General features: G+C 48.5%; 6 protein-coding genes across 6 annotated transcripts; 2 read left to right on the top strand and 4 right to left on the bottom strand.

Annotated features, from left to right (window-relative positions):
- Positions 1 to 94: 94 nt before the first annotated feature.
- BP5553_02226 (uncharacterized protein) lies at positions 95 to 1,341 on the bottom strand (the record flags this gene model as incomplete). The annotated part of the gene is made up of 3 exons (XM_032010849.1): positions 95 to 567; positions 621 to 1,077; positions 1,168 to 1,341. The coding sequence occupies 3 exons, from the start codon at positions 1,339 to 1,341 to the stop codon at positions 95 to 97; spliced, it is 1,104 nt and encodes a 367-aa protein (XP_031874903.1).
- A 729-nt stretch (positions 1,342 to 2,070) lies between these two features.
- On the bottom strand, positions 2,071 to 3,180 carry BP5553_02225 (Uncharacterized protein; the record flags this gene model as incomplete). The annotated part of the gene is made up of 1 exon (XM_032010848.1): positions 2,071 to 3,180. The coding sequence occupies one exon, from the start codon at positions 3,178 to 3,180 to the stop codon at positions 2,071 to 2,073; it is 1,110 nt and encodes a 369-aa protein (XP_031874902.1).
- A 1,561-nt stretch (positions 3,181 to 4,741) lies between these two features.
- On the bottom strand, positions 4,742 to 6,451 carry BP5553_02224 (uncharacterized protein; the record flags this gene model as incomplete). The annotated part of the gene is made up of 1 exon (XM_032010847.1): positions 4,742 to 6,451. One exon carries the CDS (start codon positions 6,449 to 6,451, stop codon positions 4,742 to 4,744), a length of 1,710 nt encoding a protein of 569 aa, XP_031874901.1.
- Positions 6,452 to 8,040: 1,589 nt separating this feature from the next.
- Positions 8,041 to 9,153, top strand: BP5553_02223 (uncharacterized protein; the record flags this gene model as incomplete). The annotated part of the gene is made up of 1 exon (XM_032010846.1): positions 8,041 to 9,153. The coding sequence occupies one exon, from the start codon at positions 8,041 to 8,043 to the stop codon at positions 9,151 to 9,153; it is 1,113 nt and encodes a 370-aa protein (XP_031874900.1).
- A 1,113-nt stretch (positions 9,154 to 10,266) lies between these two features.
- Positions 10,267 to 11,093, top strand: BP5553_02222 (Uncharacterized protein; the record flags this gene model as incomplete). The annotated part of the gene is made up of 2 exons (XM_032010845.1): positions 10,267 to 10,324; positions 10,396 to 11,093. The coding sequence occupies 2 exons, from the start codon at positions 10,267 to 10,269 to the stop codon at positions 11,091 to 11,093; spliced, it is 756 nt and encodes a 251-aa protein (XP_031874899.1).
- A 250-nt stretch (positions 11,094 to 11,343) lies between these two features.
- On the bottom strand, positions 11,344 to 13,043 carry BP5553_02221 (Sphingoid long chain base kinase-like protein; the record flags this gene model as incomplete). Its single annotated transcript, XM_032010844.1, has 4 exons — positions 11,344 to 11,676; positions 11,725 to 12,740; positions 12,796 to 12,849; positions 12,902 to 13,043. 4 exons carry the CDS (start codon positions 13,041 to 13,043, stop codon positions 11,344 to 11,346), a joined length of 1,545 nt encoding a protein of 514 aa, XP_031874898.1.
- Between the last annotated feature and the right edge of the window lie 745 nt (positions 13,044 to 13,788).

Raw genomic sequence — 13,788 nt, 5'->3', positions numbered from 1 at the left:
CCAAGCTCAGGTGTCACGCAGAAAATTCCTAACTCCAATAACGACCGAATATGCTAAGATTCCCAAACTCCAGCCATGGAAAAGACCGAGACGTTTACCAAAGGTATCCGCGGCAGTTTTTAGCCTTGCAAAGACAACGGGTCATCTCCTTCCTATGTCCCGGGTCCTTTTTCTCCTCCTCAAGCTTCTCATCTTCTCCATCGACATAATCGAACGTTAGCTCGGTATTAGCGGGAATGTCCTTAATGGCGAAGAATGCTAGGTCATGGAAACGCTTGAGAGCATGGTCGCTGACTCGAGCGAAGATGCGAAGGTTCGGGTCACATGAGTGATTGATGAACCGGCTGGGGCCGGATTTGAATTCGCCATCGACGAAGACAGTATTGGCCAAGGAAGGATCACGGTCAGAGTCGCCTTTGAATTTGTCGAGCTCGAATAGATATACGTCTTTCTTCTGTGAAATGACCGATTGTTGGCGCCGCATCTCGGTCTCCTCGGTAGTGATGAGTTCACCGACATATCTGTCTATGAACTGGCCCTTTTTGACGTCCCGAAGGCAACGAACTCCTATGTAATAGCTAGTTAGTATTGATTTAGACGCTTGCTCAAGGTCACTTTACCCCAGCCGCGGTTGTCGCTAGTTCTAAAGACCTGCAATGGTACCGTGCGGCCTTTCTCAACAACCCGATTTGGGCAACCATCATCGCAGGAGCACTTGGAATTGCATTCATAAATCGGTTCTCGAGTATCCAAGTACTCCTCCCTCAAATATTCACCGCCATTGACAGACTTGTAGACGTAAACCTCCGGGCGCCTCTTATCCAGGATGGTCATATCCTGCAAACAGTGGCATTTGGCATATTTGCAGCTAGAGGTTTTCTTGCAATCGCAACCGCTGAGGAATTCAGCATCTGGAAGGTAGATCCCCTCGCCTGGTACACAGTGCTGGATAAAGACGAAGTCTTTAGGAAGACATTCATCGTCGACCGGGTTCACGATGGAGATAGGTGCCAATTTAGCTGTAGTAAAGGAGATAATTTGACACCAGTGGCAAGCCTTTCTCTCAGCCTCAAGCTCCTGGGAGATACGGTTAGCAAGATTGGCGTTTATGTTTGTTGTAGGCAGATCCTCTCAAAGGCATGAAATTCACATCAACAGTGAACTTACGGGTTGATTGTCCTTGCCATGAAAATAGAAGTGCCGGTGGAATCTTTCTCTCATTTCGATGTTGATATGGGGCACAGCGAGTGGCGGTGGGACAGTTACGGATTTAGAAGAGCTTCCTTTGGCAGCGGCACTTTTGGACGATGCCTCCTGAACTTGTCTCGTGACTTTGCCCATGTTGAATGTCGGTCTGGAAGAACTTTATCCCGGTTGGCGGCTCGGCAGTCCTATTATTAACGCCTTGCGCATTAGGCAATAAGCGCACTCTACCAGATCGACGTACAGGCCTGCAAATTCCTGGTCTCGATTACAGAAGGTTACGGGCCCCTATATTTTTTAATCGATGACTTGGAGTCCTAGGGCCTAGTCACCTTTAAAGTCCTAAAACGTAAAAACAATGAATTAGTACACTACTTAATATAAGCAGTCGTGGTTAGTCACATGACGGGCGAATAGGGGAAGCAAACCCCCTGAGCCAGCCTATATAATAAGGTTAACCTTCTACTTGAAGTTAATATTTCCCCATTCTCTCTATTTCTTATACTTTCATGAAATACTATTACTATTCCATTTATCTTACGAACTCTACGACCCTTGACTACCGCTGTACGACCTAGCTTTGATATAGACCAATAAAAGATATGCCGATATCCGTGAAGAAAACGTGTTAAGAACGAACAAATGACTGTATTGAGTTGGGTATATATCCCTTAAACCACTACCTATCAAGATGTTGACTCCTATGAAACATGTTGCACCAAAAGAGTCGCTCTAATATGCTACATGTGAACACTCCAAAGACGACAGACAACTCTGTTACTAGCTAAGAATCGATAATCGCCACGCCGAAAAGGACCACTTGAAGAGCCGAAAAGCGTGAAAAAGGGAAAAAAGAAAAGGGTCCATTCAGTTCTTCCAATGCTGGTGAGAAGTATAATTCTTCAAAGGAACGTAGGCCGGGAATTCGTCTCTCGCTCCCAAACCATCCTTGGAAATGATGACCTTTTTGTTCAAATCGAAGCAGTTATCCTTGATAGTGGCTGAGCACAAGGGATACAGTTGCTTGTGCTCCATATCACAGAACAGCCCTTGGGAGGTAGACACAATGTCCCAACCATACGAGTTGGGATGTTCGCAAAGCTCTCTGACGTTGTCTTCCGCGTGGTCGGTAATGATGAGGTGCTCAGGATTATGGTTGGCGCTGGTGGCACTGATGGAGCGACGGGATTGGCGAGCGTTGTGGTGATTTTCGCCCAGGTGGAGGTAGACACTCTTGTCATACTGGTTATTCTTGTCAATGACCCTTTGGGGGTCTTTGTCTGCGCCTTCACTGGTACCGTCATCGAGGTATTCAAGCTTTGGATTGAAAAACGGAATGACGCCGTTAGGGAGTAGATTACCCCAGATAGAGAAGCGAGGGGTGCTCTTGCAGAGGGTGTCCTTGTTATCTGCATACTCGTCCAATTTGCTTTGTGAGGAAGCCATGTCGTTTAAGTGGAAGCTGAGAGCTCGGGCGTTGATCTTGTTTGTGTGGTCGGCATCGAGCCAGACACATCTTGGCTTTTCAAAGTTTGAGCCAATCCTGTTTTGACTGAGAAACCATGACTGTCCACATGTATAACCAGTGTCTCCATAGAATGTGCCTGAAATCTTCTGATTGGCAACCGTGATGGCAGCAATGCAGATGGCATTGTTTTCCTGGTTACTCAACATGACGTAATATGGATCAGCCTGCTTGTATTTGGGAACGGTCTGGGAATGTTCCACTATGATGGTTTTCACATCGCCTTCACCGATCGTATCCTTGGCGCCTGGGGAATACTGTCCGATACGACTGCCATCATCGTCCCAGAGCGCAACGTGAGGAACAGTGCCACCAGTTGTGCTGTCGCCTGAGCCGACGATGATTTGGACGCTGGTAGACTCCTTTGGCTTCAGCTTCGCATATTCGGCCTCGAGAGCTATGGGAACGAACAGACCCGCTGCGTTGAGGATGAATCCCAGAGCGCTGGCCATGGTGCTTTTGTAAGGCGAGGAAGATGAGATGGTAGTAGTGGCAAAGGCAGTGACGAGAGAAGATGGAATATATCAAAAATAGCTGTGAGATAGAAGTCACCGAGGACAGGAACTTTGGAGGAGAGATGAGGTGATCTTGGGATTGTTTGATCAATATCATACTTTTGGCGACCATCTGCCTTTCCTTATATACACGCTGAAGCATATCGCTTGAGCTTGAGCTTGAAATCTTGAGCACGAGTTGCGGCAGTGCAAAGGGACAGATGTCTCTTAGATGAGTTGAGGCCAAAAGACCAACTTGTCTAACTATACATTACTTACCTGTTTGACTAGGCACATATAATACCAACACTGTCAAAGTCACCTCAGGAGCGTAGTTTGGAGGATCGTCTTGTTGGAATTATAAAAACGGGACATACCTAGGATCCTGGCGGCGAACATGTTACTAAATTGCACAGGCACAAAGCGAAAGTGGTAACTTGGTGACTCGGTGGGGTCCTATTCCACAATCTAACCCCAGTACTGCTATCGTGATAACATGTTGGATGGTAGCAAACGGTGTTTCAAGTGTGAGACTGCCAGATAAATGGTGTGCAGTGGGATTCAAGTGATCCTTCATCCTTCAGTACAACCTCCGATACGGCATGTATTTGATAGGATGTTGAATCTGGCAGCAATGTAATAGCAGAAAGTGTGTGTTTAAGTGTGCCTGTATGCCCAGCCGGAGCATCCGCGTTGCAGATGTTGCCATGTTGGTGGGAACACAGAGTCTGCATCTGGTGCATAGCCCAACAATGGAAACACAGTCGTATTTCTGGTGCTTCTTCATGCGTCGCGCCTCAGTCATCGTGCGCACTGCAGTAAACCTCGTACTGTCTCGGCTTCCGCCTAGTTGGTGTATTACTACCGAAGTGAGATAGTACAATTTAGGGCTGTTTGTTCGGCAGTTGTTTCTACATCCTGATTCGGCGTGGAATGCTAAAATTAGGATATGGAAGATAAGTTGGCTTTGAAAGCGAGAATAGGAATAGAGAGTCAAGCCCTGATGATGGTGACGTCTGACAGGGATAGAACGGGGATTTTGTTGGACGAGTAAGATGCCATTTTCGCTAGGCCCATACTTCGTAGTTGAGAAGAAAAAGCTGTGAGAAGGAGACGGAGAAGTGAGACGAATGCGATTGTCAAGAAAGGCGAGTGGTGTTGGTGGCGGCAAGGCGCAGCACGGATCATAGGGAATTGGTCTGTCATATCGGTGTTTTGATAGGGGTACAGGTATATACCTAATCTCCAACTTAGGGGTCGGAGAAATACAACGGTATTTATGGATTCAAGCAGACTGCTGATCGGCGAAGAGCAGGGTTTGCCTACCGGTTGGCCTTTGATGCCTCCTCTCTTCTCCTACGAAACCAAACCCCTAAAGATAATTAGAAGCGATAACATACAATTGGGATCGATGTGTAAAGACCTTAGGAATGCCAAATGTGGAGGAAGATGTAGACTGAATGCTAAACTACATTGATCGTAGATCAAACTCTGCTTGGCTTTATAGAACACTCTGGCGTCAATACTTGCTCGCCCATTCCCACGTCCGCTGAGTTAACCGCACCCCTCCTCTCCGCATTCCTTCCCAATGATTCTGGGGAACATCCTCCGGGGTATCTTCATCGACATCTCTGTTCTCTGCACCAAGAGCGAGCAGAAGATTAACTATCCAATCCGCCGCAAGCTGTTTTGCCCAGACTATTGGGATTTCCCAGTCCTCATAACCATCGTTGAGCGGAACGCCACTATTGACTAAAAGGGTGATTACTTCTGGACTCTTTACTACAATGGCTCGTTGTAGTGCCTCCTTTCCAACTTCGCGTCCATCAGGCCATGTCTTCCTGGGCAACTTCGGATCTTTGTTCAATAGCCACTTTACTAGATGTAGCTGTCCTCCATCCGCGGCATTTCGGAGCGCTCTCTCAGAGCTATCTCCATGTTCAAGCAGAATTTCAACTACTTCTTGGTGTCCACGGATGGCAGCAGCGTGAATAGGGTCGTGACGAGATTGGTTGTAAAGTGAAAAGTTCACTTCTGCTCCATGAGCGAGTAGGAAACTTACCATAGTAGCATTTCCTCGTTGGGCAGCCAAACTTAGCGCACCTTCGTGGCCTACGTCTTTAGATGGAATTTCACTGACGTCCACTCCGCTAACACCACTCTCTAGAAGCATCCGCACCACTTCTTGCTGGCCATAGTAGGCCGCTACATACAGCATTTCCTGTCCTAACCCGGAAAAGTTGGACAGGGTTTTACCCGTCATCTTGATAAGGAGCTCGATAAGATGAAGATTGCCCGTTTGGGCTGCAGTTAGAACCGCTCGAAAGTACTCGACTTTGACATGAGATAATCGATACTGAGGCTCTAGAAGCAAGTGGGCAATATCATTATGGCCTGTAAGGACAGCAGCCCGCAACGCGCTTCCGCTTGGGTTTCGATACACAGATCCCCACGCCATACCTAGTTTCATGTCTGGTACCCAGTTAGTGCCATCCTCGCTATCCTCGCTGGTCCTGTGAGGATCAGCACCGCAGGCTAAGAGATAGCGGACGACGTCAATGTGATCCCAGGCAGCAGCAAGTTGCAACGGTTGACCAAAATAGGGGCTTTCTGTATTAACAGCGGCCAAAGCACAGGGCCTCTGTTGTAGCAGATAATTGACTAAACGCATATTGCCGAGTACGATAGCACCGCATAAGAGATTTTGTGCCTCGATATCGACACTGATATCTCGGTTTGCGTTCTCTCTTTCAAATGGAGAGCCCCGATACTTGTGAGCAACCGCCTCGGCAATCATCTGGTGCTGTTCAAGCCGGCGCTCCTCACTTGCATGGGTCAGACCATCTAGTGCCTGATTGACACTGGCGATAACGGATAGACGATCATCCTCCGTCACCTCACTGGAACGTGATTTTGCTAAAAGGATCTTTCCTTTTAGTGGTGGCGTCATGTGCCGAGATAAATATGGTGTAGCTGGGTCATTAATGTCGATAACTTGACTGCCGCAGATAGCGAGCATTACAGTAGAGTTGAAGGATCCTAAAGTGATGGTTGCGTCAGATTTTGCTACATCCAAGAATGCCATGGGACTCTTCTGCTTTCCCCTCTTAAGTGAAGGGAACTTACTGTTTACCGATCGAAGTTGAACAGCCTTGCAGATGCCAATAGTAGCTACCAAACGCTCAACGATCAAAATAAATACATCGTCAGGAAAGGAGAGTAGGTTCATCGTTTTTGGCTCAGATTGCCTCGAGGAGAACGGTAAAAGTTGGAAGTTGGAAGTTGTCAGAATTGATGTTGCAGAGCTGGACGAGAATTGAGTCAATTGACACGAAGTTGTGAGACGGGATGAATTTGTCACGTAGCATACGAACGCCATAGACTGCCTTAGAGTTTAAGGTGCTGTGTATTGCTGTGTATTTCTGTGGGGTGACCTGGAGAGCGACGAGGGAGATACACGACGATGGGATCCTACACGTAGGTGAGGGGGGTGAGCGAAACATAATTGATGCGCCGCCTAGCTGAACCAACATCTGTGCACGGACTCACGGGACATAGTAATAAATAGAGTGGATTGCACGAGTCCCAAGAAGAATAGAATGTAACAAACGCCACCAACAAAGGCGGTGTCGAGGTTCATCTCGCCCGACTCCAGGCTACGGAAGGAGTGTTGGTCCTTCGCCTCCTCCCCCTGCACACGGGTGCACGTTTTGTTACGCAAGAAGGATGAACTGAGCTACGTCAGCGGGCGCGGCGAAGCAAGGTAAGGTAGGAGGATTATAACATGGATGCCGGAGATCCAAAGATCGCAACTTGTAAGTTTGTTGGTGTACGGAATGCTTCATAAGAAGGATTCTGTGGGGCATAGGGCGGGCTCTCCCGCGAACTAGTTCACGCCTACCGAAGAAGACATGTTATTGACCTCAGGCCTCAGCGTGTTATGTAGCCCCTTAAAGTACTCGGTACCTAGGTACCTAGACCACCTCTGCTTCGCACGAACTGAACTTGCCCAATACTATACTTCTTACATCTGTTTTTCATCAAGAAGCTTGTACCCACAACCTACTTTTTTAGTACTTACTCATACTGTACCACCCACATACCTCGCTAGAAAGAGGTTTTGTTTCAGGACATGCGAGGGCTGCTGCTCAACAGCCTGCACTATGCCTCAGATCATGCTCATCCTGATGGTGATACTTCGGTATCATTCCTGCTGATCGCTCCGAAACACCAACAATTCAATCTTTGAGTACTATAGTAGACGAGAAGGATCGCAAGTGCGAAGAAAAATAGCCCTGCTGTGTAGGGTATTCATGCTGCGCAATGCCATCCAACCCCCAAGGGGGATTGCTTTATGTGCCTTTATCTAATTCAATAGGCTGGCTGAGACTCTACCAACAATCAGGCCTATTGCTCTACCAACAGTTGCTTATCCGCATGGCCTTTTCCCGTCATAATGATGGCTGGGAAAGCAATGCAATAGCCAGATACCTTAGTATGGTATCGGCCAACAACCCTTCGGCTGTGCGGCGTTCGAGCTAGAAGGATTCAGCTTAGATGTCATGCTTCTAAACCTGTATTGGCAGATAGAACAGATATGTTCTTTTGATTTATCGGTCTTCCGTGGAGGAATACGATATTTAAAGGGGTTCATGGTTCTGTCTTGTGCGGAATTCTCTCAATCATCATCACCGCAGTCATCCCTACTCGGCCTCTCTGCCGTCGCAGCATCATTCCGTTACAAACTTAGTTCACAGTCTGCACCTCCTTGCTCGATCTCTCTCTCCTCTCCCCCTCGCTTTATCTCTGTCTTGGAAAATGAAAGCTTTTGCTGGAAAAGGTGCTCTGCTCCTTGCAGCCATCCTTGGCTTGCAACAACTATCATCCGGGGTTCCAGTTGGCACAACGCCGGACCCATTTGAAGATCTCCTGCCTCGTGGTGGTATCCCACGACCGGTCGTACCTGATAAGCCAGTGCCCGTACCACATGCCGGTTCTAAACCGCCAGACCCGGTAGGGGGCAAGCCCGCTGGGCATCCTGGAGGGGCAGCGGAAGTTCCCCGACTCGGATCGGGCCTTGGCATTGGGAATGCTAAATCCATGGAGGAATATCGAATAAAGGGCAGCGAGAGAATTTCTGGTTACGAAGCCGCGGTTTCAGCAAATAGACCTGATACCAGGGTTGTGGATGATGCCTCACAAGTCAAGGTCGAGGAACCCGGGCTTCAAGAATCGTACTTGAACATTTTTAAGAACAAAGCCTACTTCGAATTTGGGGACGATAGGGGTATGAGAGGAGCCGATCTTCGTGAGCTGACTGCCTTTAAGGCGGAACACCTTGGCTTAGATCCCAGCAGCATCAAACAAATGAAGCAGATCACCATCAAGCCTAAAATAGAGGACTCAACGAAAGGCACCAGCAACCCATCGCAAAACAACCCCCCCCCGACGGATTTCATTAGCCAAGGCGGATATGACCGCGAGGGAAGATACATCATAGCTCAAGGTGGCTTCAAGGCCAACGACAAGACACCAGCTGGCCAACAACGCGTTCCAGTACATGAAATCGCTTGGCAAGCTTTTGCAAGTGTTGCCAAGGAATCAAAAGGTGCACAAGCTAGTCGAACGAAGAACCTCAAAGTCATCTTCCTCATGGACATTCAAAACAAAGGCTTCTGGAGTATCGCTGATCGAAATTACAAGGAGGCCGGCATTCCAACCAACCAAATGGCCGTCTGGGAACGAGGAGACGCAGCGGCCACCACACGGTTTGAACGGTTCGTTGGCAGCGACAATATCAACGGCAAAGTTATTGCTCTTACAAACCACCATAACGCCATCGGCAACAAAAAATTAGCAAGGATTATCACTCTCCCGAAAGAAGCCCCAGGCTCCCAAAACAGATTCACCGCAGCTCTTGTCCTAGAATAGAAGAGGGAAACAAGTTATTATTCTTTTCCAATACTATTGCCAGTTAGATATATTTGTGATTTAGGTCAGATTTGTTGTTAGGAGGTTGTTTTACTTTGTTCTCGAAGGGAGTTTTAATACTTGCCGAGTCAAGTTATGGAAATGGTACAAGGCAGATCTGTTATGTAGATCCTTAACCTATCACTCGTTAAATCACGCTGAAACAGATCATCCGCATCTCTCTCTCTCTCAACATGTTGAGACGTTCTGTTGAATCAAGGTGTATTCTATAAAGGTAGGTTGGCCAGCGGAGGTTAGAATAGGGGGCTTAAGCGAGGTCAGCTATTTGGCTAACACCGCCCGCTCTCTCTGGGTCGGGTATTCCCGTGCCATCCGCACCAGCCAAGCAGCGCACTCGATCAAAACCTTCCAATTTGTCTGCATTCAGGATTAAGTTGAGGCTATTTACAGATTATCACGAGCGGTATATACAACATGTTTAATTAACTCTCCGCTTGATACTAGGTCAGATGCGGAAAGTGTGGCGGCAGGAAGCAATTCCCACATAATATAGTGGCAAAGACTCCTTGAGGCCACATGCTAGGCATAGTAAATTGCGATGGTGACAGCCCGGCGGTAGTAGGACCAGAGAGTGCGAATAACTTTCAAATATCGAGTTCCAGTGGGAAGAAAATGGAACATTGGTGGAAGAAGCAAACTTGATGCGTTTCTTGCTAATGCCTGATGCGCAAGGCACTTATGATGGGAATACCGTTTACTATCACTCCTGATACTATGGCAAGTATGGAGTTAACTTGCATACCACAGTGAGACTGAGTCCTGCGCCTAACTTTCGATCTGTACCCTCGTCGTCACTGCAATTAACTGCCATTGGAGTACCTGATATAGGTTTCTGAAAATTTTCATAAGTATCCTGTAAAAGCCACCCTACAAGTCCTTGTTGTAATCCTACCCGAGGCTGAACAACGCCTCCCACAGTAGTAGGTACTCTACAGCCTTGCGCACAGGCCACAGCCTCAAAAATAATTTCTGCTCACCAAAATTCACCACCTCTTATCGCAGGGAACGAAATAACCCCTCCACAGCACTTCAATCACAACATCTAAACTCACGATGGCTACCACCGAGGATATACAACAGGCGCCCTTCGTCAAGCAGCTTGCTGCAAATGGTACGCCTCTTCCATTCCCTCCATTCCGCGCATCCCCATCAATCAATGCACCAACTAACACACCCTTCTAGACCGACCAACCCGCGACAAAGCCCTCCTCTCCCTGCGCACCTATCTCTCAGGCCGACGAACCCTCCCACACATAGAACTCCTCAAACTCCACAAGGGCCTCTTCTACTCCCTGTGGATGTGCGATCGCCCAATCCCGCAACAAAAACTTGCCACAGCTCTTGCATCCCTCGTCTCCGTTCTCCCCGCTGAAACAGTAGTTCCGTTTTTGAGAGCGTTCTGGCAGACAATGCAAAGGGAATGGAATTTGGTTGATGTGCTGCGCATGGAGAAGTTTTTGCTGTTGGTTAGAAGATATCTTTGCGCTTCTTTCGAGGTGCTTAAGGAGAGTGGGTGGGATGAGGGGAGGATAGGGGAGGTGCTGGATGTTATGGCGGAGGTGCCGCTTAATGTGGAGGATATGCGTATCCCGATGGGATTGAGATTTCACGTTATTGATATCTATGTGGATGAGTTGGAGAGGGCCGGGGCTTTGGGAAATGACGAGGAAGAGGCTAAGAATGTGCCGCTGGATGTGTTGCTTGAGCCATTGAGGAGGTTAGCGGCGAAAAGTCCGACGAAGACTGTCAGATCTAAGGCTAAGGAGGCGTTGGCTGATGAGCGTTTACCTGGAAATGCAACGAAAGACGAGCTGGATGGCGAGGACGGGGAGAAGGGGGACGAGAATGAAGACAATGAATGGGGTGGAATTGAGGAGTGAAAATTGGGATCATAAATCGGGTTCACTGTTGTTTGGTCGGCGTACTAGCAAGGAGGGTCATCGCATTATTGGCATGGCGTTCAGGTCAAGAGAAAAAGGTGCAATATTGATTGGAATTTACAGATCATAACTCTTGAGACTATTTCAAATCCTGTCCCGCGGCGGACCACCTCTGGGGTATCTTATGTCGGGTGTAGGCCCTCGAATTTGCCGATAATATCACCAACGCCTCTGTAAATCTTCAAACCCATCAAACCGGCCCCGGGGCCTCGTACATATGCCCTGTTTTTGAAAGCACCGTTCCAAGCCCCTTATGTACTTCTGTTTGGAATGGTTGAAAAGGAACTCGCTCGCCATCTATGCTAATGTAGCCATCCTCTTGGTCTTTAGGTATAATCCGATATCCGAGAATTTTGCGGTACCAGACTCCGGGCATGTCGAAGAATTTGTTGCTCTCGACGTTGAGCATCATTTGTACCGCGGTGAGGCGACTGATGTCACCATTGATACAGACGAGGTCCATATACCCGTCATTTGGTAGGGCCGCTGGAAAGAAATTTGCGTCTCCTGTCATATATGCCATCTGAAACGGTTAGCCCGGGATTTACGGGGTGATATACCATATGCTTACATTGCCACAATAGAAGTTCCCCATTTTATCGTGCGGAATCAGTTCCCAGCCAGCAGGCAATTTATCATTGATGGTTCCGTATCTCAGAGCCGGCAGCCCATCGTCAGAGCCACTGCTTGCTGATGCATCATCGTCTAAAAGATTTTTGTATCCCCTTCGCTCACTCGCAGGCTCATCATTACTCTTCTCCCTCCTATAGTGCTCCCTAATCGATGGCTTGTCGTCGATGGCTACCTTGACCGCAATATCGCAAGGGTAGACCATTTTTCTTGCTAGCCGTATTAAAAAGCCGTAGTTGAATCGCATGGGACCCATCCAGCGCAGATGCTCCGTCGCGAGATCGGTCTCCGCCACGATTCCAACCGACTGTGACAGAAAACTGAGCGTCCTGGTATCCCCTTGCGTTACGGATATCAGGTCCAAAGGCGTAGGAATGCCTTTGATAATGGCCAACGTGGCTACGCTTGCACTATCCGTTCCGTTCAAGTTGCAGCTCATAGCATTGCCGCTTCCACAGGGAACATGGGCCACTGCAATCTTAGATAACGCTTTCCTGGCATCCGCCCTCTTTCCGAGCCCGTTGAACACTTCATGAGCAAGACCATCCCCAGAACACGTAACTACGACATCATACGCTTCAATATCCATCTTCTCAGCGATCTCAACAGCTTCGCCTTGGTGTCTCGTCTTGACCATCTCGATGGTCGATTGCGCAGCCTTCAGGAGAGGCTCTACATCCCGATAGTACCATTTCTCCGCGCTCCCTTTTCCACTATGCGGGTTGACCAGGGCCTTAACTCTTTTCCTCTTTTGCGATTCGCCGTAGGACCTGTCTAATAGCCGTGCAACCCACTGGTTCACCAGCTCCACCATTTGGTACTCAACGGGGTAGCTCAGAGTGGCAGCTTGAACCCGTTTTTTCGCTGCTTGGGAGGCAAATTGTATGGTGAGCTCGGAATCTAGGAGCTCGGCCCAAAGGATATTATAGAAAGGGATCGCCCGTGTGTTCGCAATGCCTATGAAGTTATGTTTAGTATATGATGAACGGGATATGGAGGAGGCGGCAAATACCAGACGGCCAGAGGTTGCAACAGTTACTCCGCCCGCTGTTCTCGAACGATTCATCTGCCACACCCTTAGCAATGTCGACCGCGCTCCATATCCATCCACAACCAACCTAGCACGATCAAAGAGTCTGTTCCCAGCGATAAAGTTACATTGCGCCCCAGGGCGAGGGTGGCGTCTGCCGGAGACGAACTGGTGCGGCCATGGTCCTCAAACGAAGGGTTAGGGTCGACAAAGGGATTGTCGGTGGCCATTGATGCTGTTGTTGATTTTATAATGAATTGCCCTTCGACACCTCGAGCATCATCGTTGTCGCTGTCGCTGCTGGCTAGTTGGCAAGTTTTGGGTCGTTGCTGGGCGGTGGTGGCCCTCAATACAATAAGAGGGTGTCGGACCGAGTGGCTCAGAGAGTCAATAATGCCGAGCTTCTCGCCTTCTAGGCTTGTGGTGGCCAAAGCTTGAAAAGCCGCGTCAATCAGCAACGGCAGCTGATTCCCTGTACTTCGTACCGAGGTGTGACCTGCCCCCTGCGGGAAGTGTTCTCCGGGACCACCGGAGTCAGACGACGACAAGTTGGGAAAGGCCCTTTAATTAACAATGGAAGTTTACGAGCTCGGTACCTGGAATTGGAGAGTGCAGTTACTACAGTGCAACGTCGGATGCCACGGTGATTTGATGCTGAGCTTTGGCTTTGGCTTTGGGCTATCCAGCCATTGGCGTGCCGCCACAAGCCAGTGCTCACTAATTAAGGTACGAGTAATGTAGGAACAGGTACGCAGTACACAATAGGGTCCTAGACTGTTAGTCACCATCAATAGACGCGTGGCCGTACAATATCAGGAGATTCAAAATTTTGTTCACAATAATGTCCCTGATCTAGGTAACTCCATATTGCTTCAGCAGCATTCATGACGATTTTATCTCCATCAAAGCGCCGCGTTCTCGCTAACAACCCACTCAAAAATCTGGCACCGATAGGAGGTTCTATCCTGTCAATCC

Source organism: Venustampulla echinocandica (assembly GCF_003357145.1).
Source record: "Venustampulla echinocandica strain BP 5553 chromosome Unknown scaffold_0, whole genome shotgun sequence".
NCBI lineage: Eukaryota > Fungi > Ascomycota > Leotiomycetes > Helotiales > Pleuroascaceae > Venustampulla > Venustampulla echinocandica.
This window is presented reverse-complemented; position numbering and strand designations above follow the sequence as displayed.